The sequence below is a fragment of the Nilaparvata lugens genome, chromosome 2 (assembly GCF_014356525.2).
Source record: "Nilaparvata lugens isolate BPH chromosome 2, ASM1435652v1, whole genome shotgun sequence".
NCBI lineage: Eukaryota > Metazoa > Arthropoda > Insecta > Hemiptera > Delphacidae > Nilaparvata > Nilaparvata lugens.
In genome coordinates, this window is record NC_052505.1 from 37697304 (window position 1) to 37724280 (window position 26977).

Genomic DNA, 26977 nt, shown 5'->3' on the forward strand with positions numbered 1-26977 from the left:
TTCTCTAACTCTAATAATTCTCTTTTTTATCAGTGACCTCTGGACTTATCCCGTTCCTACTATCAGTTTCTTTCATAGTTCTCAGGATTTTTGGAAAATTAATATTAAAATAATGTGAAAAAGTCGAGATAAAGACATTGTACTTTTCATCCACTGGTGATTGATAAACCTCCATCCAATTTAAATGAGCTAACTCTCTATAGAACACTTCTAAGTGGCAGTCATCAAATCTACGACAAAATTTCCTGATTGGCTTATCGCGGAACACACTCATACCTCGGATCTCGAGCAGCTGCGCATCGTGGTCCGAGATATGAGTGATTATACCCGATATCTTTAAACTATCATCAGCTATGTTGGTAATAAAGTTATCTATCGCTGTTTCAGATGTGGTAGTAATTCTTGTAGGGAAATTGACTTTATAAATCATATTATGCATTTTCAGTACATTCATGAACTTATTATATGTGTTATTTTTCTCCAGAACATTGATATTTATGTCACCTGCAACGATAACTTTTTTATATTTTTTACATAGAATTTCAAGAAGTATTTCTAACTTTTCTAAGAATGGATCTAAATAACAATGCTGAGGTGTTCTATATAAGCAAGCCAGGACAAAATTAAAATTATCAAGTGAAAACTCAGTTAAACAACATTCAAACTCTTTTTCAGTCGTTATTGACTGAATAGCAGGTAGATTTACACGTTTACATATTGAGAAAAGTTATTGTGCACTAGAATCATGACCCCACCCCCAGTACTGTTAAGTCTAGAAAATTGTGAACTTATCAGATAGTTTGGTAGATTTAGTATTTCTGTTTCAGCACTGACATTTTATGCTCTGAAATAGCTAGTATCTCTGGCTCCAACTCCTGTAAATTTATTTTCAACATTTCCAATCGTGATGGTAGGTGTTGAACATTTTGATGTAATATAGAAATCTTGTCAAAAACTGATCTATTTTTATGAATAGAAGTCTGATTAGGAGAAGTAACTCTCTTTTGAGCCTTGTCATTTACTGTCCGTTTAAAGTGCGTCTATGTGAGTGTAGTGTACCATCAGCAACGTTATCAGCCAGTTTATCAGTGGAAATAGTATAATAATCTACAGTGCTAGAAGAGTCAAGATCCAGTGACAAATTATGATACGCTTTTGCTATAGAATCCGATATGTAGCGCTTTCCCATGAAACTGAAATGCAATCCATGGCGGGTATGGAAACGACGGCCAATGTCTTCAACATTCAAGACCTTAACATTTGAAAAACCACCGCAAAGCTTACGAATGGATTGATTGGTATTCTTAATAGTACAATTAATAGAAGAATTTTTAGGAAGATCATAACGATATGGAATGTTCATTAACAATACATTAGTGTGCATTAAACCCTGCAGCTGATTCCTCAATGAAGTTAGAAAGTCGCCAGATCGATCCTTATGCATGTCGTTGGTTCCACCGATGATAACAATGAGGTCCTTGTTGGATAGGGATGAACCCTCCTGGGTACAGCTGGATGCTACTTGATCGAATGTGGCCCCGGTTTGATGACACCTTCTACGGCACCGTCGGACGCATCAGCCACCAGCTTCACCAAACGTCTGCCATGACTGTCAGCAACAATTTTTATTTTTCCAGTCTCCCTATTTTTCTTGACAATTCCCTTTGAATTCAATCTAGTTTGTTCAATATTTGATGGATTTGGAGCTTTACTAATTGATAAAACAGTTGTTGAGTTTTCGACAATGTTGTCTGATCGCTTCTCGTATGGAGATTTATTAAGCCTATTATTTATTGAAGACATCTTCGCTCTCTCCTTACAACAACTATTCGTAGGCCTATATCAACGTAAAAGTCTACAACTTAATAAAGCTTTCGGAAAAAGTTTCATAGAATTTCTATTCAATATCCCTCTCTTGATATGCTTATTTTTCACCTATTTCCTCCCTCTCTTTATATATACTCTTTATGAGGCAGCGATTCTATTCTATTCTATTCCACTCTTTGCTGTATATGTGCCTATACGTCTATTGCTGTACAGTGGGAGAATGAAGGGATTGGATTTCATACTCTAACGTATTCTACTGGAAAATTTATAGTTACAGTGCAGTGAAAAAACGTGTAAAACTTTTAAAAATATAACTGGTGGATTATAAAATGACCAGCAAAACCATTTAATAAAATATTCTTAAAAGGATATCGCCTTTTTAGTTCCATGATGAACATTAGAATTCCAAAACAGCAGCCATGATTTCTAATTGGAATTATTTTCCCTGGTCAGATAATTTGATAAACATTCAAAGCTTTATTGCATGTAATATGCTTGATGGAGGGAAACTAGGAGACCAATAATCCAATGTTTAATTTCCAAAAACCAAATTTCTTGATTCAGGTGCACTTTGCGGTGAAGCACAGCAACGAGACGAAGGTGCTGCGTTGTACGGGCTGCCAGGGTGGTCAGGGGTCACAGTTCCACTCAGAGCAGGAGTTTGCCGCTCACATTCGCACTTGCCACCTGCCTCCCCCTCCTCCACAACTTCCCCCTCCCCCACCCACCGCTGCCTTCCTCCAGCAACACCTCATCGCATCCGATCAGAAGTCATCCCTTCTATCACAGGTATGCTTAAAATACACAAATACTTAAAATACACAGTGTTACATGGTTATTGCGGCCTCGGCTATAGCGTCAACACAGATATAACGTCATTTATTTATAGGTCCCGCCAAACTATAAGTAATTTTCACAGTGAAAACCTTGGATTTATCGTCAGTAAATCATAAAACCTCTTGAAGTCAAGAAAATTGGGCCGAGAACTGAGAAGGAAAAGTAGCCAGACGGATATTTTGATTCTTAGACTTGTGGTTTTAGAAAAGATTCAGTTATACAACATAAAATAGCCTATGATGAAGTATGTATTTCCTAAATTACCTTTATTAAAAGTGTGTTTTCCAGATGAAAACTCTGTTTTTTTATTTTAATTTGGTTTAACATTAAGATTTTGTTACCTCTTTTATAGTGTCACTCTAATATAGCATCATTAAATGTGTGGTCCTTTAAATGATGTTATAACCAAGTTCCGCTGTATCACAGACTGTAACTTCATATTCATTTTTGTTCATAGTCATAATCACTGTCATTTTTATAAAGTGTTTTACCAGAGAATACCAATCTATATGGCTATTCTCTTTACTCACTAGATAACTGAAAAAATAGCTATAAGGATAATTCAGGTAGTATGGAACAAAATTAATATCAACATTACGGTAATTCAGTATTTTTATTTAAGGAACTTTTTTCAAATGAATTTTGCTTTGTTGCAGTTGGTGCGCTGCCTATTCTGCAGACTGAGCTTCAGTTCTGAGTTGGAGCTGCAGCTGCATCTGGCTGTTCACACGAAGCAGCTGCACTGCCCGCTCTGTCCTCAGACTTTCCACGTAGAGTTCCTGCTGGACAGGCACATGCAAACTCATCACACTGTTCAGGTAATTCATCAGTAATATTATATTATTACAAATTTGATCCTTTTTTTATTAATAATTAAGTAAGCAGTAGCAGCAATGTAGTCATTAGTAAAGTATAGACTGAAGTGAAGTCACTCCTATCACAGGTAGTAAATTTAATGGCAATACCACGTTTTATCGCGGACTGTCAGTCGATTGTCATTTTTATCGTGTGTTAAGGGTTTCACCATAGAAGAAACTTTATTCTTCAATGAACACTAATTTGGTATTTACTTTAGTATAGACTCTACGAATCTAATACTTATCTCAGTCATCTAATTTCAAGTCTATTAATTACTAAAATATAAATCACAAAAATGATTCAAGGCCTAAAATATACAATGTTGCTATTTATACAACTACTGTAGACATAAGGGTCTCACTGGATACTGTATAATTCTGATTTATTTTTTGTAAATGTTAGACTAAATAGTATTGCATCCTGCAGCATTCAGTATAGTATTGAATCTTCTTCATAAAGTGTCATCCTCTCGGGGATGTTTCACAGAGACAAGTAGTGTTTTTGGACGATATTAGTGTCATAGAGACAAAGTTTATTAGAACAAATGAAATGCCTTCATCTCCATGTGTAGGCAACACACCACGCCAACTTGTTTCTATGAGACTACTTGTTCCAGTGAGACTCTGTACTTGTCTCTGTGGGAACTTGTTCCTGTGAGACTGTCATTTATAGAAGTACTTGTTTCTATGAAACTTTGTCTCTATGACACTAATATCGTACACTAATATCGTTCAAAAACACCACTTGTCTCTGTGAGAACTTGTCTCTGTGATACGTACCCATCCTCTCTGATGTTTTATTATGTATTTTCTTGGGATCATGAACTCTGGTTATATTTTCCTAAATCCATAGTGTCTTGGGATCTGGATAGTTTCTTGTAATCGCATGAATTCTTATTATATTTTTAAATCCTATTCTCTCTTGAATTATTCAACATTTCCTTGTTCCTTCTAGACTGCCATGAACGGAGAGGACCACGACCAAAAACCCCTGCCAACAACTCCAAACAAGACGACCAGCGGCGGATCATCATCAAATCGCAACTGCAACTCAGCAAACTCCGACGGCAGTGGTGCTAAAAACGGCAACAATGCAATCATTCCAAACGGCAATACTAACAATAACAACAGCAATATCAACAACAATAACAACAACAACCTGAGCAGCAACAACAACAGCAGTTCGTGTGAGCTTTGTGACCGATCGGACTTTTCAAGTGAGGCGGAGCTGGCGGCCCACCGTAAGCTCATACATCACGTCAAAACACAAACTGCGTCTGCGCCTTCATCATCTTCATCTGGAAAGGTCAGTGGCAATCGAATTCATCCGTTTTCAGTAACAGTACAAAAACTATTTGATATAATAACATAGGCTACCCGTAAAATCCTTGTGCAAAAAAGTTTAATTCATGTAGGTATATTAGTTTCAAATCTAGAATTCTTGAAAATATTAATAGTAAGGTGTGGAACATTGCCGATTTTTTATATTCCAGCTCAACGATTTCAAATTTCTCGACAATTGATCTCATATATATATATACAATGTATAAACAATATATATAAAACATAAATAATGTATAAATAATATATATAAATATTTATTTATTTAGCTATAAAACTATATCTGAACTACCGATACTTAAATATATAGCCTATTATAATTACAATAATATCGAGGAACTGCTTGAATGCTTGAAACCAAGGTACCTAGAATAAAAGGTACTTGCCACGCGCATCTCGATCTTTTAATGACCAGAGTCAGATGATCGGTGTGACGTCGTTGGTGCTCTAAATATCTATTCTTCCTATCTTTTCAATGTTAAATTGAGCAACTTTGTAAGTCTTTTTCTCAACAAGTAAATAACTTTCAACTCCCATCGACATCTCCTACGATTCATACAATATTTATCTTCAATTTTGGACGGCTGGATCTTTCAGAATGATCGATTTTGTAAGAGCCTGCACATCGAATACCTGTTGCTCTCTTATTGAAAATTAACATGCTTTTCCTGGCACTTTTCTAATTCAAATACTCAATGCTAATGAATTTGATAAATCAATCATTGAATAAGGTATTAAAAACGTGAAAACATTGATTGTACTATAATATTATTTCTCTCACAATGTATTCTAGGTACATTGCTTGAAACTATAAGTCTATCTCAACTACTATATTAGCTACAATATATTATATCGAGGTACTGCTTGATGATCATCGTTTGATACGAAATTCTTCATTGACATTTCTATTCCATTATGACTCCTCATTGCAAAAACTTGCATTGACCTAATAATAAATACTGACGACTAATGAACCATAAATTATTCTGAATTCTATGTATTTCAAATAAATGTTGAATTGTGCTCTCAGGTGAGCCTTCATTGTGCTTACTGCAGTGAGAACTGCAAGTCGAGAGCCGAGCTTGAGAACCACATGAAGACACATTCTCAGGGTCCAGCCACGTCAGGAAAGCATAAGTGCAACATATGCGATGAAATCTGTCCATCTGCGTCCACATTGGCTGAGCACAAACTCACACATTGCAAGGTATGTTGGTATTTAGATTTCCAATGCGTACATGAAATATTATTCATTGATTTTGTGGTCACAGAGTTCGCCAATGAACTCAACATGTAAAACAATTATATTTTAAATTAGAATAATGCTAGAGAGTACGATGCACAATAGATGAAAATATAAGTTTATAAAGTTACCCAGATCAATAAGTTCATATATTTGAATTATAATACAGTTATTTCAATTGATAACAATATTTTAGGTAACTAAAGTTCTGTCTCTGTATAATCTGATAATGTCAGATTATACATAAAAACATGTTTGAAATGTCCATGACAATCACGGAAAAATACATTTTGATAATATTCCTACACAAAATTACAGTATCCTTGTCCAATTCAATGAGTGAGAAACTAGGTATGGGTCTCCACCAGTCTTTATTCTCTCCAACAGTTTTTCTTCTTTTACTTTAACTCTGACATAGTACGATACGAGGAATATTTTTATGTACATTACATTTTGTTCATCATTGTGTGTGATCGATGATGTTTGTTTATTCAATAGTATAATTTAAATGTATTATTTTCCTACCAAAATGTTCCACCTTACTTTACAAAAGAAGAAGAAGTAACATTCAAATATAGGCTACATCATTTCAACAATTTATCCGAATTTCCCAAAAAAGTAGGTACTTTTTCTAACTTTTTTTTTAATAAAGCAGGTGATAATTTTACCATTTTTTCCAACAGTTTACTCTATTTTTTTTTTCAATTTGTACTTTTTCAATTTTTTTTTTTTAATGCAAGAGGTAATATCACCTATATTTTCAACATTTTACTCTAATTTTATTTATGTGATTTTCGTGTAAGGCAGGTGATAATTTTACCAATTTCTTCCAAAAGTTCACTCTAATTTTCCAGCAAAATTTGTACTGTTTTAATTTTTCTTCTTTTTCTTTTCATAATACAAATGATATCACCTATTTTTCAACATTTTACTCTAATTTTATTTTTGTGATATTTAAAATTCATTAACTGTAAGGCAGGTGATAATTTCACCAATTCCTTTCAACAGTTTACTCTAATTTTTCAGCAAAATTTGTACTTTTTCAATTTTTATAATTTTCTTGTAATGCAAAAGATTTCACCTATTTTACCAACATATCACTCTAAATCGATTTTTCAATTTTCATATAATGCAGGTGAAAATCTGTTTTTCAACTGTTTTTGTTTTGTTTTTGTTTTTGTTCTGTTTTTCAAATACCAGCAGGTGAAAATCTGTCAGCTATTTTTTCAACAGTCACTCTAGTTTTCCAGCAAAATTTGTACTTTTTGTAAATGTTATGTAATTGTTGTGTGATGCAGGTGATAAACGGCTCATCGTGCACCCAGTGCAAGGCATCGCTGAGCAACGAAGACCAGTACCTGGATCACCTTCGCCAGCACAGCTGTCCCTCCCCCACCCCTTCTCCCACCCTCTCCCTGCCCACCCCTTGTGTCGTCTGTCGGCAGACGCTCGTCTCTGAGATGGAGGCCCGCATACACGCCAGATTCCATCTGCAACAGGTCGAGGCGCAGGCTCAGTGCTGCTCTTGTTTACAGGGTGAGTATTTACCTATCAAATTAAATCATTTATTTATTCAATCATTCGGAATTACTGAACTTTCAGAAAAGTACCACAGACTCAAGGCCAAAACTGCCTATCCGAAAATAATTTCACAACAGTCAAAAGTTTTTACATTCTGAAAAATGGGCCAATAGTTGAAAAATTGTATTGAAAAAAGAAAAACCGAACTGATGAGTAGTAGGCTCGGAGTGGGATAATTCTTGGTACAGTTCAACATAAATTCTAATTAGGTATTCTAATAGGGCTACTTGAATTGTTCAATTATTATAGAAATAACTAGTACCCTTTTTAAACAAGTTTCAGCACTCATGCCAAGTGTCAATGACACTATCATAATGGTATGAATCATAAATTATACAGATATTAGTCACAAGGCCAGTGCTGAAGTATTCTGCATAATAATCTGCTACACTTTGCGAAAAAGTGAGAGGTGAATACGTGAGAAATAAACAGATAAGAGGTAGATTTTGAGTAAGTTTTTCCTGTGTACAGATCAGAATGTTGTTAAATATTAGGCTATCCGTTAGAAAGCTAACATCTCAAGTCTGAAGATATGATGGCATTCCACTTTTATGCTTAGGCTTAGCTCTCAGTTCTGGTGCATGAAAAGGAGTTTTAATAAATTCACCCTTGAAATTACGAAGTTCTCATTTGTGGAAGTTCCATTTCTTTAGTCATGAATCTCATTATTCAGGTTTTTCCAATTATTCTTACTCCATAATATTTTTCCTTCTTGTGAATGAGTCACATGGATCACACATATTGATGTTGAGGTAGGAAAAATAGAAAACCGCTTTGTGCAACATTCATAAAATTAATCAATTAAATACATTTACATTCAATGTTTGGATTGATTTATAATTCATCGCCAGAAAACATAAAACAATCACAAAAATTGTGCTACACTCGACACGTACAAATTATCTGATTCAATGAAGCCGTCAGTCTACTACAACCCAGCGAAGTAGAAGTCATGTAAAATCGCATTAGGCTACATAAATTTTTAGAAATCACTTGAAAATGGCATGAATGTTGATACATGTTGTGATAAAATAATTCATAAAAGGGTACTGAGATTTTTATTGCTATTTATACATGAATTTTCATTGCACTCAGCTTGCTAATTTGTAGGGAAGGCATGTCCTATGTATGTTTCATTTGATTCATCCACATCATCCTCACTTGCAGACCCTATCAACAGCAGACTTATTGAATTATCATATTGTATAATTATTTTTAGGCTTTGAAAGACGAGAGCTGGTTGGTGGATTGTGCCGGGACTGCTACAACAAGCACGGCAAGTCGGCCTCTCCCACGAGGTGCCCCGAGTGTCAGCTCAAATTCGAGACTGGACCAGCTCTAGAGGCGCATCTCGCATCCGTCCACAGCAAAGCCTACCAGTGCGTCAAGTGCCAGGTACGCGTACATCACTCATAGATGCTAGTGTGATTGCTAGTAGCAAGTGCTAATAGGTGATAGAGAGAACAATTGCTGAAATTCTACTTTTTCCATAGCTTGAATTGAAAAAAATGAGTTCCATAAGTTTCAATTAAATCTAGTCATTCCTGAATAGTTGCTTCATCTACTATTTGCATTGATTTATTAAGGTGCTTTTCTGATAATCGTGCTATTAGTAAATTATTACTGATTTCTTAGTCGTACACTGTGCATCATAGATTATATTTGAGGTGATTTGAAGTGAGTCACAGAAATATTTTTAGCGCGAAGCATTATTGAACATGAACTATTTGTAACAAGAGAATGCTCATTTCCATCTGCAGAAATCTGTGCTGCTAGATAGAGTTTGAAATTGTATATATTTATTTATGAATGCTGCAATGATATATATTCAATCTCAAGAATTTTATCAATTTCAATTAGACAATTTTGATGAATGATTTACAATGTCAAAAAGACATGGAGAATTATGCAAAAAAAAGGAAACTTCATTATTTTTATTTTTGTAGCATTTCCGATGCTCTGACCACTGCCTATAAAAGAGGTATATGCCTATGGATATTCCAATAATTTGAAAATTTAGTGATTTTTATTATGCTGCATTTACGCTGCATCTCATAATGAGCGAAGAATTCCTTTCCAGATCCGTATTACATTAGTAAACCAGGCTTCGCCACCAGTGGGACTCCAAGTTTCCAAGCGAATCATGTATGATTAGTTCTTATTGTGCTCACTGCACTCAGGTCGTCATCCTGGCTACCATTCCTGGTGTCTCACTGAAGTCCAAGTCTGCTTTACCACTGGTGTCACACTGGTGACCCCGCCTGCAGTGTTTTAATTTTATAAGGGCCTTGGAGTAACAAAACAATTTTGAAATTTCTTTCTTACAATAGGCAAACGATTTTTATAGGGATTAATTGTCTTTTTCAGCTAAGCTTCGACAGCGAACGAGAGATCCAGCTGCACGTGGCTTCTCACCTCCTATCAGAGGGCGCTCTACCAGGCGTAGGTCAGCCGGCACCAGGCACCCTACCAGGAGCAGGATCAGGCGAGGAATGCCGCCTCTGCCTCCGCGTGCTCCCCTCCCGGCTGCAGCTGCAGACTCACCTGATCGAACACACGTTCGCCGGCTGCTCCACGTTCACCTGCTACCTGTGCAGTGCTGTGTTCACGGCCGCACACGGCCTGCAGTCGCACATGATGGAGCACGGCCCGGACGCACGGCCCTATGACTGCCCTCGCTGTCCACTCAAGTTCTTCTTCCGTGCCGAACTCGACAATCATAGCTACACACACCTTGACGAGAGTGACAAGGAGCAAAGGGTGAGTCCTCAAACATGCCCAAAAATACTCATGCATGCTTTCTCTATGGTTATTGATATGAATATTGCGATCAGCCCAATATGCTAAATATATATTATTGGCTAATTCAACATAGTTGATCCTGCTTGGTGGTATTTAAAAAAAGGTTAGTTAGCGAATTATATGATAGAACTTAATTGGAGCTGGAGGCCTGAATTCGAAATGTATCATGAGCGCTTGCAACTGAATTGGAACAGCTTATGGTTCAAATAAAACTCAAAATAAATCAAATTTCGATGAATGCGACTCACTATGATTAGTGGGTGACAATACGACCCACTTTATTTGACCTACCAGCTGTTTAGATTAGCTTTAAACTTACACTGTGCTAGCGGCCATATAGTAGAAGAGACCATTATAATATATCCTGATCAATCCACCAATTGTTCAAATTTGAGTTATTGTTTTTTTTAAGGGCAAACTGCGTGCATAACACTAATTATTTCAACTTTAAATACCCACCGTATTAAAATTAAATTATAAGTTATGATCATGAACACTGTTAGTTTAAAAACAAAGGTGTATTTGATATTCTAAATAATAAGCTGATAATGCTATATTTTATAACAGTGTCAGGAGAAAATTAACTATAATATTATAATTTTATTGATGATGAAAAAATTATTAAATAGCTACATTCAAATACATGATTGAGTAACAACTAAAGTAATCGTCACATCGGGTACTCATACCCAAATTCTCCGTTGCATGTTGCATTTTAAATTCAATCAAGAATAGCTTGATAATTTTTCAATGTAGAAGAATCTTCTTCTGCATATCATAAGTATTTTCAGTAGTTGTTGTGTTGGTGTGAGAAAGTTGAAATTCCATATGTGGAGTCTCAATTATTGATTAAGTAAACCTCAATTCTCTTTAATAATATCCCATCACATCCGTTACCGGTAATCACTTATCGAAAACTAGAACACAATTGAAATTGCTGTTTCAATTCATTCTTCAGTCAATAATAATTGTCTATTCGTTACAGGTGGCCACACCCTCACACCATCGACAGCAGAACAAATCGCCGACGGGCATCGCAGCTGAATCACTTCAAAGGGAAGTCAAGCAGGAAATCAAGGAGGAAAGCGGAAGGGATGAGGAAGACAGGGGGGAAGACGAAGATGATGAAGAAGAACAAATTGATGTTGAAGAGGGAGAAGCTGATTCTTTACACAAACCTAGGTGCTCAGACTAAATAATACATTTTGTATTATCAATTAATCAGAATAAACTTCAAAGTTAAAAGTAACAGACTGCAACCATTTTAAACGTTTTTAACGGCGAGAGAAACTTATGCATAAGAGAATCAAGTTTCCAGATTTGTTTTTATGATGGACAAAATCTCTGAGTAATATCGTACTATATTTATTATCAAAAATAATTATGCATCAAGTCTATATGAATTATAATATTTTATTTCTTATTCTTCATTGTTCAAATTACCGTAAGGTTTTTGTGGGGAAAAAAGTTATGATCATTATTTCAATAATTTCAGAGTTCAAGCTTTTGCAATAAACAATAGATAACCAGTATTCTAAATACAAAATTCCAATCCAATCAGAAACTGATCTGTTGAAAAGGTTGAATCACATGGAATTCCTAATTTTCGTGTGCATGAGATTAAAAGTTTAATTATTCAGTTTCGAGGGAAACCCTTAAAAAATACGGTACTCTAGTGTTTTATTACTATCTTAATGGGCAATATTTTCTCGGAAATAGATAACTAAGTTGTATTTAGAAACAGTTTTTCTCTCCTGTACAGAAAAGATTAATGCATTTTGAGATAGGTTTTCACAAACTCTGCACTAATAATTGTTAATGACACACACTGCATATAATGAATGAGTATCAACTATTACCGTAAATATGAAAGAATAATCAATGACTTTCCAAGTCATATCCAATTTTCACAACCAAATCCGCCCATGTTATGACAAACCATCTACTCGTAATCTTTCTAGGATCCCTCAGCTTTGTATATTAACTTTGTTTGTGTAGCACACTTGATAGATAAAATTGTAAATTCTGATCCCATTTCCTGAAGTTCGGTGTTGGTCATATGTAAATATTTATCGCTTAATAACGTGATTTTTGGTATTTTAAATAAATTTGTTTTGTATAGATAATGTTTGGAATGTAAATATGTCCATTTTGTAGTCGAAAATGCTCAAATAAGGAAAGATAGACTTTCAGAAAGTGTTATCATATTATTATGAGTATAATGCACTTTTGGTGTAATGCAATATTGTGAATAGTAATCCACTTTGAGAATTTTTATCGATGTAATTTTACAAATCACAGAAATTTGTGAAGATTTTTATTTTAAAAATTCATTTTTTAATTTTCATTCGAAATTCCTTAATCATAAATTCCGTATTTGCGTATTTTTACTGGAAACTCTCAGATACCAATACAGTATATAAGTTATCTCTAATGTAAGCACATTGCAATCCTATGAAACTGAACTCTGTCGAATAGATTATTCATATTTATACACTGGTGTTTTAAAACCTTTTTATTTTGATTTCATCAACAAGATCACGGCAATGATTAACTAAATAAATTAAAACTAGCATACTGATCTTTATTTATTTTTATATGTATTTTCAATTTTTTATTTATTATTTTTTGTTCTGTTGCTCTGATGTTCAAGGAATTCTAAATGCTTGAAAACAATACTCAGCGATTACTTTTCAAAAGCGAAATTAAATAATGGAGTGACTCCTAATTTAAAAGTTATTGGAACATAATCTCCAAATTCCAAATACAGTAACTTACTAGCACTAAAAAATAGTGGAATAATACATATAATTCAGTACGTTATTCAACAAGCCTTCAAAAAAAAACGTACAAACACATTGAATCATAAAAAAAATATAATTCATTGAAAATAATAATTTGTTTGATTCATTGCTTATAAAAATAGTTTGCTGGGAAATTTCTCTTCGTCTATATATCATTTTACAGCTCTTTCAAACAAAAATATCTTGTCGATCTACAAATATGTTTTTCAAGTAGAACAATAATTTTCAGCTTTGAATAGCTAATCACTAATCAATAACTGGTGAGGATTCATTTGAGTGTCACTGTACCTATCACCTATTTGTTTTCAGCAATAATTATTGTAACCGATAAGAGTAAAATATTAAGTCACTTTGAACACACCTTTCACATGAACTTATTCCCCTGAAAAGATAGACAAACATAACTGTGATTTATTAGAATATTAACGATTTTTTCATTGTATATTATACTTATTATTACTGATCCATTACTGATCCTCCTACTGTGTTTGAGCATCTATCATTGTTGTTTATGCATATCAATTGATGTCTACATTTGTAGATCTGTTGTTTATTTGATGTTGTTGTTGAATAGTAATTATATTGGCTTGATATTACTACTGAGTCGACTTGTGGAGCAAGAGTTTTTTGTTGTTGAATAAGTTTGTTGATTCTCAAGAACTGTGTTAAATCTGTTACTTGTTTTGTTTGTTCTGATGATCATTTCAATAATTAGAATGATTGATTTTTTTATAAAATTGAAGCAAAATTTCAACTATATCAATTCAGCTTCTTTGGTGCTCTACAGTATATTATTTGAAAATAAGTTTGTACAATCTATAGAAAAATGTTTACTAGAATATTTCTTCTTTGAGAAAAGAATACGTAGCTTAACTGAATTTGTTCAAAAATTATGAAAATCATCAGCATTCTCATCCATCAGTCTATGGCGATAGTAGCTTCTAATTGTAAGGAGGCTCATATCAACTTGCAATATGATGTAAACATGATTGCTTCCACGGATATAAGATAATCTGTAATCTGTAATTACTGGAATATTTTAATAGTATTATTAAAGTGGTTGATAAGGAAAATTAAGGATATAATAAGTATCAGTCTTTTTTTCTTAGTTTTGTATATTGTTATTTATTATAAAAATGTCTGTTATTTTATTTTTATATTATGATTTTTATGTTTTCTCTTCGAACCAAAGTATGAATATTGATATTAAACTGAATAGTAAATAAATTGGTGTCTTATGAATTCAATTCTACCTCCATGTCTCAACTATCTTATCTTAGAAGATGGGATAAGTTATTTTCATGAAAAATTGCTAGAATACCTGCTTATATGCTGGTAGAGTCATGAAAAATGAAAATGCCTCAATACAGTTAGCGTATATCATCTCACTCATTATATAATATTTTAAATAACAATGAATAAATCTTCAAACAGACAGTTTGTGATATTTTATGATAACCTGCAATCTTCTGGTTTTCTGAGAAACAATTCTATCAATGATTATCATAAGATCAGAATGACTGAACCCTATAAATTCTTAATAAAATCAATATTAAAACTCATTTCATTTTGTGAGTGCCGGTATCTCTTTTCTTATTCACGTATATTTCTTCTATTTTTTTTTCTTTTTAATTATGAAATATAACTACACCAAAATGTTGGGTAGACCTGAGCCTTCTGATGGAGCATGTCCTTTTGACGATCGTTGTTTCCGTAGGAATAAGAGTGGTGAAAGCTAAAAGAAACTTCTTCGAAATGAATCTGATGAGAACGTATTTTTCCAGCGTTAGCCAAGAAAGTTTGGATGAACTTTCAATTTAACAATTGCCAATTGATATTTTTGAACAGATTGGCCAGTCTGATCTCATTGTTAATGAATTTGCTAATGGAGCTTTCTCATCTATTTTCCTTATCCTAAACCTCAGATGAGCAGATGATGTTGAAAGATTGCGGACTTCGTCTTTATATATCATTTTTTCTGAACAAAATGGAAAAACGAAGCGCATATGATCTACTTGAATAAAAATTGAATTCACATTGCTAAATTTTTGTGCAGATTATTTTTATCACAGATTAATAAGTTATTTTGAAAAATACTAGATTTCAACCAGTCATCGACTAGAATAGTGTAGTTTTTATTTATACAGATTTCTGGGTATTTTATTGATGGAAATATATAGCAGTTGTTATCAAATTGCCTTTTGCTTACTGATTAAAAATTTATTTGTACTTATATTGGTCGAATATTGTAACCGAGTGCACAGGGTTGTGGTGAATGCTTGACTTTATGAATCAATAGGATTAAGTTTTTATTATAGGTACTGTATATTTTGCCTCATTTCTTGGAAAATGGCTCAACTAAAATAAATAGGCCTATGAGGTTTCCCAAAGCTGTTCGGATCAAAAATTTCTATAGCGTGAAAACGTTTTTTCAAATGAGTAGCCCATCAAATGCACAACCCCACACCTCCAAATAGTAGGTGAAAAGGACATGAGCATACATGCTAAATAAATTTTTCCAATAATGACACTGTTTGCTTCATTTTATAAAAATTGTGAATCAGATTTTTTAATATATTACAGAGATAGCCTATAGTGTATGTGTAGTACGTTTCAAATAATCGTTCAACATAACACAAAAGTATTTTATTGATTTTACTTACATATCTATTTCTGGACACATGCAGTTGAAAGCTTTATAATTTTCATGTTTCATCAATACTGTGTGATTTTAGTTTTTTCTTTGAGTTTGGCTGTCCACTTTCATTGGGAGGAAAAGTGATTTGCTGGTTTTTTTGTAATTTAAAGTTAAAATATGACTCCTCAACCAAGTATGAATATAATAAATTCAGTCCAGTGTTGGCTGATTTAAAGACTTCATCCCAATTTTTATAATGGAACAGCAAGGCTTTATCAGCAATTGAAAAAATGTTATAGTTTGGTGTGATTAAAGTTAAGCCGATCGTTAAGATAGATAAGAAATAGAAGAGGAGATAATGACCGTCCCTTGAAGTGAACCAAAATTTCCAAGCTTTTGCATACCGTTACGGTATTTGTTTTACCATTGATTTAACTTTTCTGGAAATAGTCATACTCTTGCATTTGTAGAATCTGCAGTCCCATACTGTGGAAGAGATCAAATAGATCTCTGAAAATATTCTTATAACAGGCTAGTGCCTAGACAACCAAATTACCAACTCAATGAGTCAACTGATTGTAAGATCTGGGAAAACGCAAAGAGGATCTGGAAAAACGTTTATCATCTCATTAATAACCCTTTAATCTCTTATTAATTTTTCATGTTTATTAAGTTTGTAGGATTGAAAATTCGATAGAGTGAAATGTAATTATGGATAAGTGCTAATCTGTTTTTATCTGTATAGGTAAGTTATAAAATTTTACATCATAATCTTAACAGCATTGATATACCATAATATGGTCTTACATGCATGATATACATGCATATACATGCATGTCTTCCTATTAGTAATTTGTAACAATATCATAAGCCTTATCTGTATGTTGAACTAAATTTAATATTTATTCATGAAACAAATTTATTATTGATTTTTGAAACAAATTTAAAGAATTTTAAAACAAAAAACAAGTTATAGTCAAATGCCCAAAAATTCTTCTATTTCTTAATCCCGTCATATATAGGTACAGTACCTACCTACTAAAGCAAAGCTCAATATCGAAAAACAAATAATTATTTAATTGAAATTGATCTTCATGTATAATGTCTATACTGAATTCTTGAATGATTTACAATATTAAAAAGAATGTTGGGGACCGGGACTGCCAAATACGTCTCTCATGGGGCCGTCGATTGTATAGAGCTCTGACTATGCATGCAATTGAGGAGTTATAAAAGAATACAATTTGAAATATTTTATCTTCTGCTTCCATTTGAATTTCTGATAGAATATCAGCGGGATTTTTAAAAAGTTTTCCAGCTCAAGGGGAGGGAGGGCTTACTCAAATAAAAATGTGCATTTCCTTAGCAACGTCTCAAGACACCGCTAAGGAATTACAACTTTACTTCATTCAAACATCCCGCGCTTTTACAAGATCAAAGTTAACGTTGGCAAAATCTTCAATTATTCTACAAATGAAATATAATTATCCTATTAACCTATTTTTCATTCCGATTTATACTAAAATAGTTTCAAAATTTTAATTTTTAATACAATTTAACATTATCTTGAAGGCTACAAAATAATATGACACTGGAGACTGGACTGAACTGTGATGGCATTGGATTTACGATTGTCTGTACGATTTTACACACACATTACGTACGATAGAGATTTTCGTAGTAAAAGATACGATAGCCTATTTCTCATGAATATTATTTTTGTGTTAGATTTGTGTCATTGAATTTGAGGTAAGTCGTCAAATATAAAATCTCCATTCTATTGTACCATATCATTACTTTGCCTAAATGTACCTACGGTTGTAGCAAAAACATAATTTGAGGCTAAAATTTGCAAATATAATATGGCAAGATCATGCCTTATTAGCATGTAGGCTTGATGTTGCAGTATTATTACCTAATATTTTACATTTTTCAATTATCTCACAATAATACCTATTTATAATCGTATTTAATATTACTAGATCATACAAAATAAACAGATAAGTAAGCTACATTTTATTTCAATCTTTATTTTGGTGTACACTCGTTTGAAAAGTAAACTATTTTATACTGTATAATATAATATGTTTTGGAATTTTTATCGGACATTTGAAAATGATTTCATACTTTTATTCCCATCCTATAAAATATGCTTCTTTATTCATCATATATATTACTTTTAGTACTTAGCAGTTTTAAACTTTTTTGGTTATGTAGGATATAAGCTACTTATTTTCTTATAAAATTGAATTTGAATTTTGGTTTGGTTCTAGGCTGCCAGGGATTTTAATCCATAATGTAGTATTATGCTTGGAAATTATGGAATTTATTAACTAGACAAAGTTACCTAACCTAACAAATAGTTTCAAAGTATTATCAAGTAGTTGGAGAGTGAATACTTGAATTAATTTATATTTTCATCTGTTAAAAATATCCTTTGAGAATAATTTCAGGGTAGGTTTTACATCTTAACATGGGAATATTATTCAGTTAGAAAGTCGTCTAAAAAAGCCAAGTTACCGTAACTCAACTTATCTAATGGAATTTGTAATTCAAATTCATGTATCAATGGTTCAATAATGGTTGATAGCTATAGGCCTAATTGTTACTTTTTCAAACCGTATCATTAATAGTATCTTGTTTTATCATAATATTTCATAGTGATGCTACTTCCACAGTAATTTTAAACCTGGTTCACATTAATTGTTTATTATTAATCCTGGCATAAACATTCAAAGGTTTCATAAAAATTGTCATCAATTCAATAGCTCTTTAAGTCAGGAATATCAATCCATACTTAATTCTGCTTATAACAGGAAGCTTGTTTTGTGTAAATAGGCTAACCGAGCAGTTGTTTTCCTTGTCAAGAACTTTTTCTAAATCCTTATGATAACTGGCGTTATGATGAAAAAATGTATGAACATTGCTCAAATAGCCTATTGAATATAAATATTAAAAATGATCATTAGCTTCCGGATATAGAATATTAAATTTACTCACCAGGTTGAAAAACTTGCATTTTATTAGTCTGATTATTTTTTGTCGCTTTAATGATAAAACTCAGTAGGAAAGGTTTGAATTTATCCCTTAATGTATGATTGTTGTCAGAGGAACAGAAACGCTCTCTTAAGAAACAATATGTGGTATTTATTGACATTTTTATCAATGTATCGATTTATTCCCTCTCTCGATATATCCTTATTAAGCATCATTACCTAATCCTTATTGCTGTCAATTACTATTACTAGGAGTTTATTATTTTACTAGGAAATATCATCTGGTAACCAGGTTGGACATTTATCTCTTTATTTGCCGTTTATACTCTTACCGATTGTCGGCCGACACTTGTCGTCACGTCACTCATAATGTTCTCCGATTGGCTAATTTTCACCTACAGCTGATTTTCAGTTAATTAGGGGACATTCTGGGTTTCGTGAAGGTAAGTGTTGTTGGCCGTCACTCAGTAAGTGTGAGAACGGGTAATTAATAGGTAGCCTAATTCGCAGGTGTATCTTGGGAATGAAAATCATGAACTAGGCCTATTAACAATACTGATTCAACAGAGCAGTTTATGAATTTTCTCAATAGTAGATATTGATGTATCGGAACAGGTATAAATACACTATAGTCCTTCCAAAACTTAATTTGCAGCACGGGGGTATATGGCTAATTTTTTTTCAATAGAACAATGGAAGCACACCATTGCAGTTTTTACGATGATTCTATCAAGAAGGCCCAAGATATCTTTATCCCTCTTTCTCTCATACAATTACCTCACTTGCTCTCTGGATTCTGTGAAATCTGATGGAGCAATGCTGCAAACTAATATTATTGATGTATCATTATCAATGTAATCTAATATGATTAATGTAATGTTAGTGTAATAGGCAATAGGCAGGTATATCGATTTATTGATAAAAAAAACAATGAATGTCTACGGTGGTGTATTCTCGGAAACAGAAAAGTAGCCACTGTTCTACATTATTGTATACTGTTTATCTTCCTCTCCCATTTATCCCTTTTTCGCTCCTCTTCACCCTTCATTCCTTACCTTTGTACCCTCTACCTGCCTATTACAAGGAAACCAATCTTTGCTAGGCATTTTCCTCCCTTCTATTCAGCACACCCTTCATGGAGCCTGTTTTTGTATTATTTTTAGAAATTTGTATTTTGATTGTATTGTTTTTGTATTTTGTTTGCTTTTGTGTTGACTAAATAAAATGATTGATGAGATGGATGTTGTGTTGTATTGTGTTTGAGAAGATGTCTGGCCACAAATACCGGTACAAGAATGCGGGGCTGGACTCGCAGGAGCTGCGCAGACGGCGGGAGGAGGAGGGGGTGCAGCTGCGCAAACAGAAGCGCGAACAACAGCTGTCCAAGCGCCGCAACGTCGCCTCGCCGTCGTCCGCTGCTGCTGCAGCTGCCGCTACAGCCGCGCCCAAGGTCTCTCATAAAATTTCCTCAATATACTTACTTCATAGGTACTTCTCTCCTTAGTCATGACCAGATATCTGAATTGACTGTGGAAGTAGACCTGACTTGGTCCTTGTCATAGTAGTCTATTGACTTTTGTTTGTTTGTTTTTAAAGCTTCCCAGAGACTTATTAGAGTAGAGGTATTGTAAAAATGTATAACACATACGGTCTTAGGTAACACAAAAAAGAAGAAAAAATCACACAAAAAAGAAGAAAAAATCACACAAATATAAGTACCTATGTCAGAATTCAAAATATATCAGTATGCAAAATGATACATTACTGTATCAATTTATAACTTAATTTTACTCAACTTATGTAAACTAAGATTCTAATACTGGGTTAAGTATTGAATACTGTACTTGGATAATCATCTGTAACATTTCTATTAGATTAAAACTTTTTTATAATAATAGTAGGCCTAATACTAGATACGCCGAAAAAGCAAAATTTAAAGAAATAGATCAATTTACAATTTGATGAAGTATTTTAATAGGGCTACTTGAATTGTTCAATTAATAAAGAAATATCTACCCCAATTCTGCTGCTGTAGAAGATGAAATATTTGCTTACTAGAAAATAAATTCATGTTGATAAAAGGACACTTGAAAATGGCTTGAAAGCTGAAATTAGTAGTGTTTATTTAAACAATTCAAAAAAGGGTAGGCTACTATTTAGTTATTTTTATATGAATAAATTTATAATCATTTTACATTTGAAATAACTTTGCACAGCCAGCAAATGTAAGTTTTGCGCTAGCTGTGAGTTCATTTTCAACTTTTAATGACACTTGCTTATTAACTTGATGAAAACAAAACAATTTAAAAATAGATAAAAACATTAATTATAAACATAATAATAAGGGCAGACAAAAAATTTTAAATCTTATTTGGCTACAAAACAAAACGAAACTACTAATAAATCACTAACCTGAAAAATAATCATATCAGGATGTTCCTAGATAAATAGTATGAATAAGAATATTTCTATTGCCGTTAAACAAACTTAATTGTAATAGGCTACGTCAAAATACAGTCAGTTTTTCTTTAAATACTATGTATACATATAATTAAATATTCTTAATAATATAATACTACTATAATAATACCTATAATGAAATACAATCTAATTCTTTAGAAATTATTATTTTTGAATTGTATTTGTGTCAGATACTAGGTATTCATTTATATTATAAAAAGGGTGGTTCTTTAACCATCTATTTGAAACATGTTTAAAATCTTTTTCCGGAGATTCCGCACCCATAGAGGAAGTTTATTGAACATCAGTCGTCTCTGATAAAGATGACTCTTGTGAGTTTTTGATAATCTAATTTGAGGAATAGCAAGATCTGATCGATTTCTCGTGTTATATGAGTGTCCAATACTGTCATACTTATAGAGATTATTTTTTACTTGCATTAAATTGTTATAGATGTATAATGTTGGCACTGTCATGATTTGAAATTTTACAAAACTGTCTCTACATGATTCTCTTGGCTGAAGATTGTCAATAATTCTTATTACTTTCTTTTGAAGAATGAGTACCTTTGTGGCAGTGCTACTATTTCCCCAGAGTATAACTCCATATGCTAACAAGGAATGAAATAGACCAAAATAAGCTGTTAAAAGTACATCTGAACTTACACAGTATTTCAATTTTCTCTAGACAGTTTTCTGCACAACATATTCACTTGCTCCCTCCATGTTAATTTACTATCAATATAAAGACCTAGAAGCTTAACAGCTTGATTTTCATTTTCATTATTCAGTGAGAATAATGATTATGACTGACAAATTGGTTATTTAATGGAAACAATTGCGGTTAAAATTCAGGAATCCTGAAATAAACTCTGCTTGACAAATATATCGTACCCTATTCATATATTCACATATTTAAAAATCCATGAACCGTATGCAAACTACCAATTCTGTAAAGTTTATATTAAACATATTTGAAACTTCTTGACGCATTTGATAGGCTATGTTGCTAGTTTTCAAATCAGTACTTTTCTATTAATTCCTTGCGAGTTTAATTACTTACATGCAAGATCCATTATTACCAAGATGGCATCTAAGAATCAGTGAAAAGTGAAGCTCCTTTTCCTTTTTTAGGCCCATCGAGCTCACTAGCAGTCTAATCCATGGCAAAATCAATTAAGGATTAAATCAAGCTATCATTAATTTGTCATTTCAAATGAAATCTCTTTTTCATTCCGATTAGCCGATGTTATAAAATTGAAACGCAATTTAATTGCTATTGAACATTCAGGCCTCAATTTGTAAGAAACCCTCCTTGATTGACCTGTTGGTGCTTTACCAATCATTGATTGGCAACACACTTGTAAGTGTGATCAAATCCATGACAAGCAAATTAAATTGATTGAAAAACAAATCCATTGATTGGGATTTGTGTTTGTGCGAAAGAATGTGCGAAAATAATGTTGTTTTGACTCTTTGTTTCAGGGCATGTTTACTGGTGGCAATTTGAACAGTGGAATAATAACGCCGGAGATGGTGAAAGGTCTGTACAGTGACTCGGAAGAGGAGCAGTTGGAAGCGACTCAGTTGTTCCGCAAGCTGCTGTCCCGAGAACCGAATCCCCCCATCGACGAAGTCATACAGACTGGCATTGTGCCAAGATTCGTCGAATTTCTAAAAAACAACACCAATTGTGCGTTACAGGTATGTTATTAAATTTTGCTTTTTTCTCAATTCATATTGGTTCTCTGAGGCCCGGTTGCAGAGTCGTTACATAAAATCAAATCTATGTGAGACATAAATTAAAATCACTGACATTAATGGTTGGTCATTCACAGTCGTTTGCCGAAGCCCATTTAGCTATATCTTGAATTAGCATCACACATAAGTCTCACTGCAGCTCTATTCACTTTTTTCCGTTGATGCTTTTATCCAACCAATGTCTTGGCATCGGGCAAAGTTTCAATAGACATCACTGTGAACAGACCTGAAAGACCTCACATAAAATTGATGAACAGCATGGCGACTCTTGGCTGTTGGCGAGATTTCTCACCATATTTAGCAATTTGGAGGTTATAAACAACTTTTAAAGCAAAGAAACACAGAAAATTCTAACTTACCGCTTTGACAATAAATTATTCTAAAATTCGACAGAAATTTCATCCAACATTCAATAATTATTATATAACAATACTATTATATTGGTTGAGCACCTACAAGTAATGAGGCTACAATAATAAGAGTACTGAGTAGCCAAAATACTCGTTAGAAAACAAATACTTGAAAATATTTACTTGTTAGTAAATACTTATTATACTTATAGTCAAGTCAAATGGTCGTTTTTCAGGAAACAGCCCCGAAAGAATACTTTTTCAAGGCCTTCCTAACAAAAAAAAGACATATTTCGGCTGAAATCATCTTACGAGGGTTATGTTCTATGAGAATCACCCGTTAGATACAATTAGTTTCAGTATTTCCTAGTGGGAGGGGCACGCATAAGGATCAAAACTTTAAACACTTGCAATTTTTGACATAATGATCAGATCTCCTCGCACTACAGCTCATTATTTTCGTAAAACTCAAGGCTTTCGAGATTAAATGGAAAAATGAAAAAGTCTGAAGTTTTGGAGTGAAGCCGCCCTCTGGCGTATCAGCAAATTTCAGATTCGAAATCAGCGCCCTAAAATACATATAGAACCGTCGAGAAAAATTCTTTTGGGGCTGTTTCCTGAAAAACGATCTTTTGACTGGACTATTATTAGTAAGTCATACTCGGTAAAGATAATTTACTCATGTTATTTACTAATATAAAGATAGTTTTTCTTGAACAACTTTTCAAAACAAGCTTTAAAATGCTTTATCATAAGCTTTAAAATGCATTTGGCACAAGTAGATAGTGGATTTAACAGCACGACTACGGGCCTTTAACTTAACTGACCGTTTTTAGCGATTGGATATATAAATAAGCTCCTTCTGACGACTGTGCAACGAAATTATGTGTCTAATCGGGTGTTTTTAGTTGTATGTGAGCTATAGTTTACTTAGACGTCTGTGCAATGGAAAGTGGAGTTAAGGCTCCGTAAATTAGTTAACTGCCTGTTTTTAATTTCATGTGACGACTAAGCAACCGGGAATTCTCTGTTTGTAATTTGATCGATCGTTTTTGTTTAGATGAACAACTAATATGTATAAGATTCGGTTTCAAGGTTGTATGAATTTGTTTGTTATATATCGATCACATAAATTTATCGAACTAATGAACCTTGCACGTAGTCTGACTCTTTGTAGACTCTTCAACTTCATAGTGTTTCCAGAAAACTATTTATCGATCAAATATTCATGTCAAAAGTATGTTAGTTTTATTTCCTGTCCGTTACAAAAATAGATGAACGAAATGCTGAAACTCGTTAAACCCAAAATTATTAGGGTTTGAATGAAAATAGTTGAATAGAAGCAGTTGTTTCAAACGTGCATTATCACATTACCAAACATATAAACTGTTTTTAGTAATCAAATATCAGCAGGAGAGGCATATATTAGTCCTATCAGAAACTATACATATATTGTAATTATTATTAATATTATGCCCCAATTAAGCTAAAATCATCTTCATAGGGTAGCCACAAAATCTTAATAACAATAATTTATTATGGATATCTAAATTAATCCTTTCAGCTCATACAATTGTCATTATTTTTGCTGTTATTATTATATATTATGGAGATCTAAATAGATTCTCACGACGTATGTGATAAATATAGGATATTATTATTTTATGATTACTCTAATTTGTAAACTGTCATATTATGTCATGTGAGAAAAATTTGAATAAAAAAAATTGATTTTCAAATTATCGGCCCAATATCTAACAACATAACATGTTTCTAGAACGACTGAGAAACCAAACCTATGAAATACACTGGATATTTTCCAGATTAATTTTTCAATACTCATTTCTTCTTGATTCACAGTTTGAAACAGCTTGGGCACTGACAAACATTGCTTCAGGGACATCGTCACAAACAAGGATGGTGATAGAAGCGGGTGCTGTTCCTGTCTTTGTCCAACTTCTTAGTTCAGAGAATGTTGTAAGTTTATCAAACGCAACTCCATTTTATCTTTTATTTTATCTTTGTAGTTTGTTGTCATTTTTAGTTGGAAGAGATCAATAGTATTAAAAATATTCAGAGTGGATGATTATAAATAGTGGTTTTGGATTGTAATTCTTTTGCAGTAACTATTTCTGTAGCTACTGTCTCAGTGGAGGAATTGTCTAAGAAGAGGCATTCATAATGTTCTATTCTATAGCCTTCAATCAAGTGAGAAATGATTGAAAACCATTCAGCTCCATAGTAAATTAATTAGAATTTTCTCAAGTATATCGATTTATTTTCTGAGGAAATAAATGCACATTGAGTGGCTCATCTGAAGAATACTTAACAGAAATAAATTGGACTTTCACTGAGATCGTCTTCTGAATAAGTTTGTATATTTTTTATCGAAATATATAGACATTTATTCCAACAGAAATTATTGATTTGATATAATTTCCTTTTATGCACCTTCTATTTTCTAGGATGTGCAAGAACAAGCAGTATGGGCATTAGGCAATATAGCTGGTGATTCTCCACAGTGCAGGAATCATGTTCTCGATTCAGGAATACTACCACCTCTTCTAGAGTAAGTTTTACACTTTACTGTATGTTTCAGGATCATATCTTTCCTCTATCTTTCCATCTCTCATGATAGTTATCAACTATTATGTTTAATGTGACTTGATATTTTCTTTGCAACTTATTTTTTACTGCATAATGCAGGTCTTCATTAAATTGATGCAATGATATACAATTAATTATTTACTATCAATGATTTTCAGTAGAGATTGAAAGACAGAGATGATAGAGAGAGATTGGTAAGGATTGAAATTGATTTGAAACGAAAAATAGATTACTGTCCCAATCATTAGCATTTTCAACCTTCAACTTAATCTGTTTCAGATCCAGTAGAATGTCAATTATTTTTGAAGCTGGTTCATTTAAAATAAGTTTACTTGAAGGCAAGTGAGCCACAAAAACCGAGTCTCTCTCTATTCATTTAAAAATCGATTTTGGACTTTTCAAATGTTTTACTTGTTTTGATAATCTCTACTAAAAATATTATAAGAGTCTTTTGCAGATATCAAATTTGCATATTTTTACTTTTCCTCATCAATGCAGAAATAATGTTTCACAGTTTTCCTCATCCGATCACTGTTTGTCATCAACCGTTCTAAATAATCAGCGTTCCAGGTCCGGTTTCTTGGAAGCAACTTATCAAATCTAATGGACCTTTGAACCTAAAGACTTTATGAACCATTAGATTTAATAAGTGCCGTAGAAACCAGGCCGTAGATATCGTCCTTCAGTCCGGTCGGCCTTTCTGAAGACGATGTGATGGAGCTACAAGAGCGACTACAGTTTTTCAGTTAAAAGTTTTATTCTTCTGAAAATTGCTGTCAAAGTCGAACTAAAGCACTTTGTGATCAGAGTTAACCCCCACGCCAGGTACTAAGGACGCGGCCACTTCAGGAAACATCTCCACACAATTGGACTC

General features: G+C 33.1%; 2 protein-coding genes across 3 annotated transcripts in view; both read left to right on the forward strand.

Moving 5' to 3' along the window:
* The window catches only part of LOC111050791 (zinc finger protein 423 homolog), a 179291-nt gene extending 165189 nt beyond the window's left edge, over positions 1–14102 (forward strand). Inside the window, exons 10-17 of the mRNA XM_039420065.1 lie at positions 2341–2616; positions 3321–3482; positions 4477–4827; positions 5893–6069; positions 7404–7641; positions 8906–9081; positions 10054–10446; positions 11474–14102. Of these exons, the coding sequence (XP_039275999.1) occupies positions 2341–2616; positions 3321–3482; positions 4477–4827; positions 5893–6069; positions 7404–7641; positions 8906–9081; positions 10054–10446; positions 11474–11683 (1983 nt within the window). The 3' untranslated portion in view covers positions 11684–14102. The remainder of the gene's footprint in view (positions 1–2340; positions 2617–3320; positions 3483–4476; positions 4828–5892; positions 6070–7403; positions 7642–8905; positions 9082–10053; positions 10447–11473) is intronic.
* A 3420-nt stretch (positions 14103–17522) lies between these two features.
* Positions 17523–26977, forward strand: part of LOC111050789 (importin subunit alpha-7) — a 33939-nt gene continuing 24484 nt past the window's right edge. Inside the window, exons 1-5 of one of the 2 annotated variants that reach the window (XM_022337150.2) lie at positions 17523–17679; positions 20194–20376; positions 22871–23089; positions 25357–25473; positions 25962–26065. In XM_022337150.2, coding sequence (XP_022192842.2) covers positions 20194–20376; positions 22871–23089; positions 25357–25473; positions 25962–26065 — 623 coding nt within the window. In that variant the 5' untranslated portion in view covers positions 17523–17679. Of the gene's footprint in view, positions 17680–20190; positions 20377–22870; positions 23090–25356; positions 25474–25961; positions 26066–26977 lie in introns of both variants that reach the window. The other variant, XM_039421145.1, reaches the window with a different exon arrangement.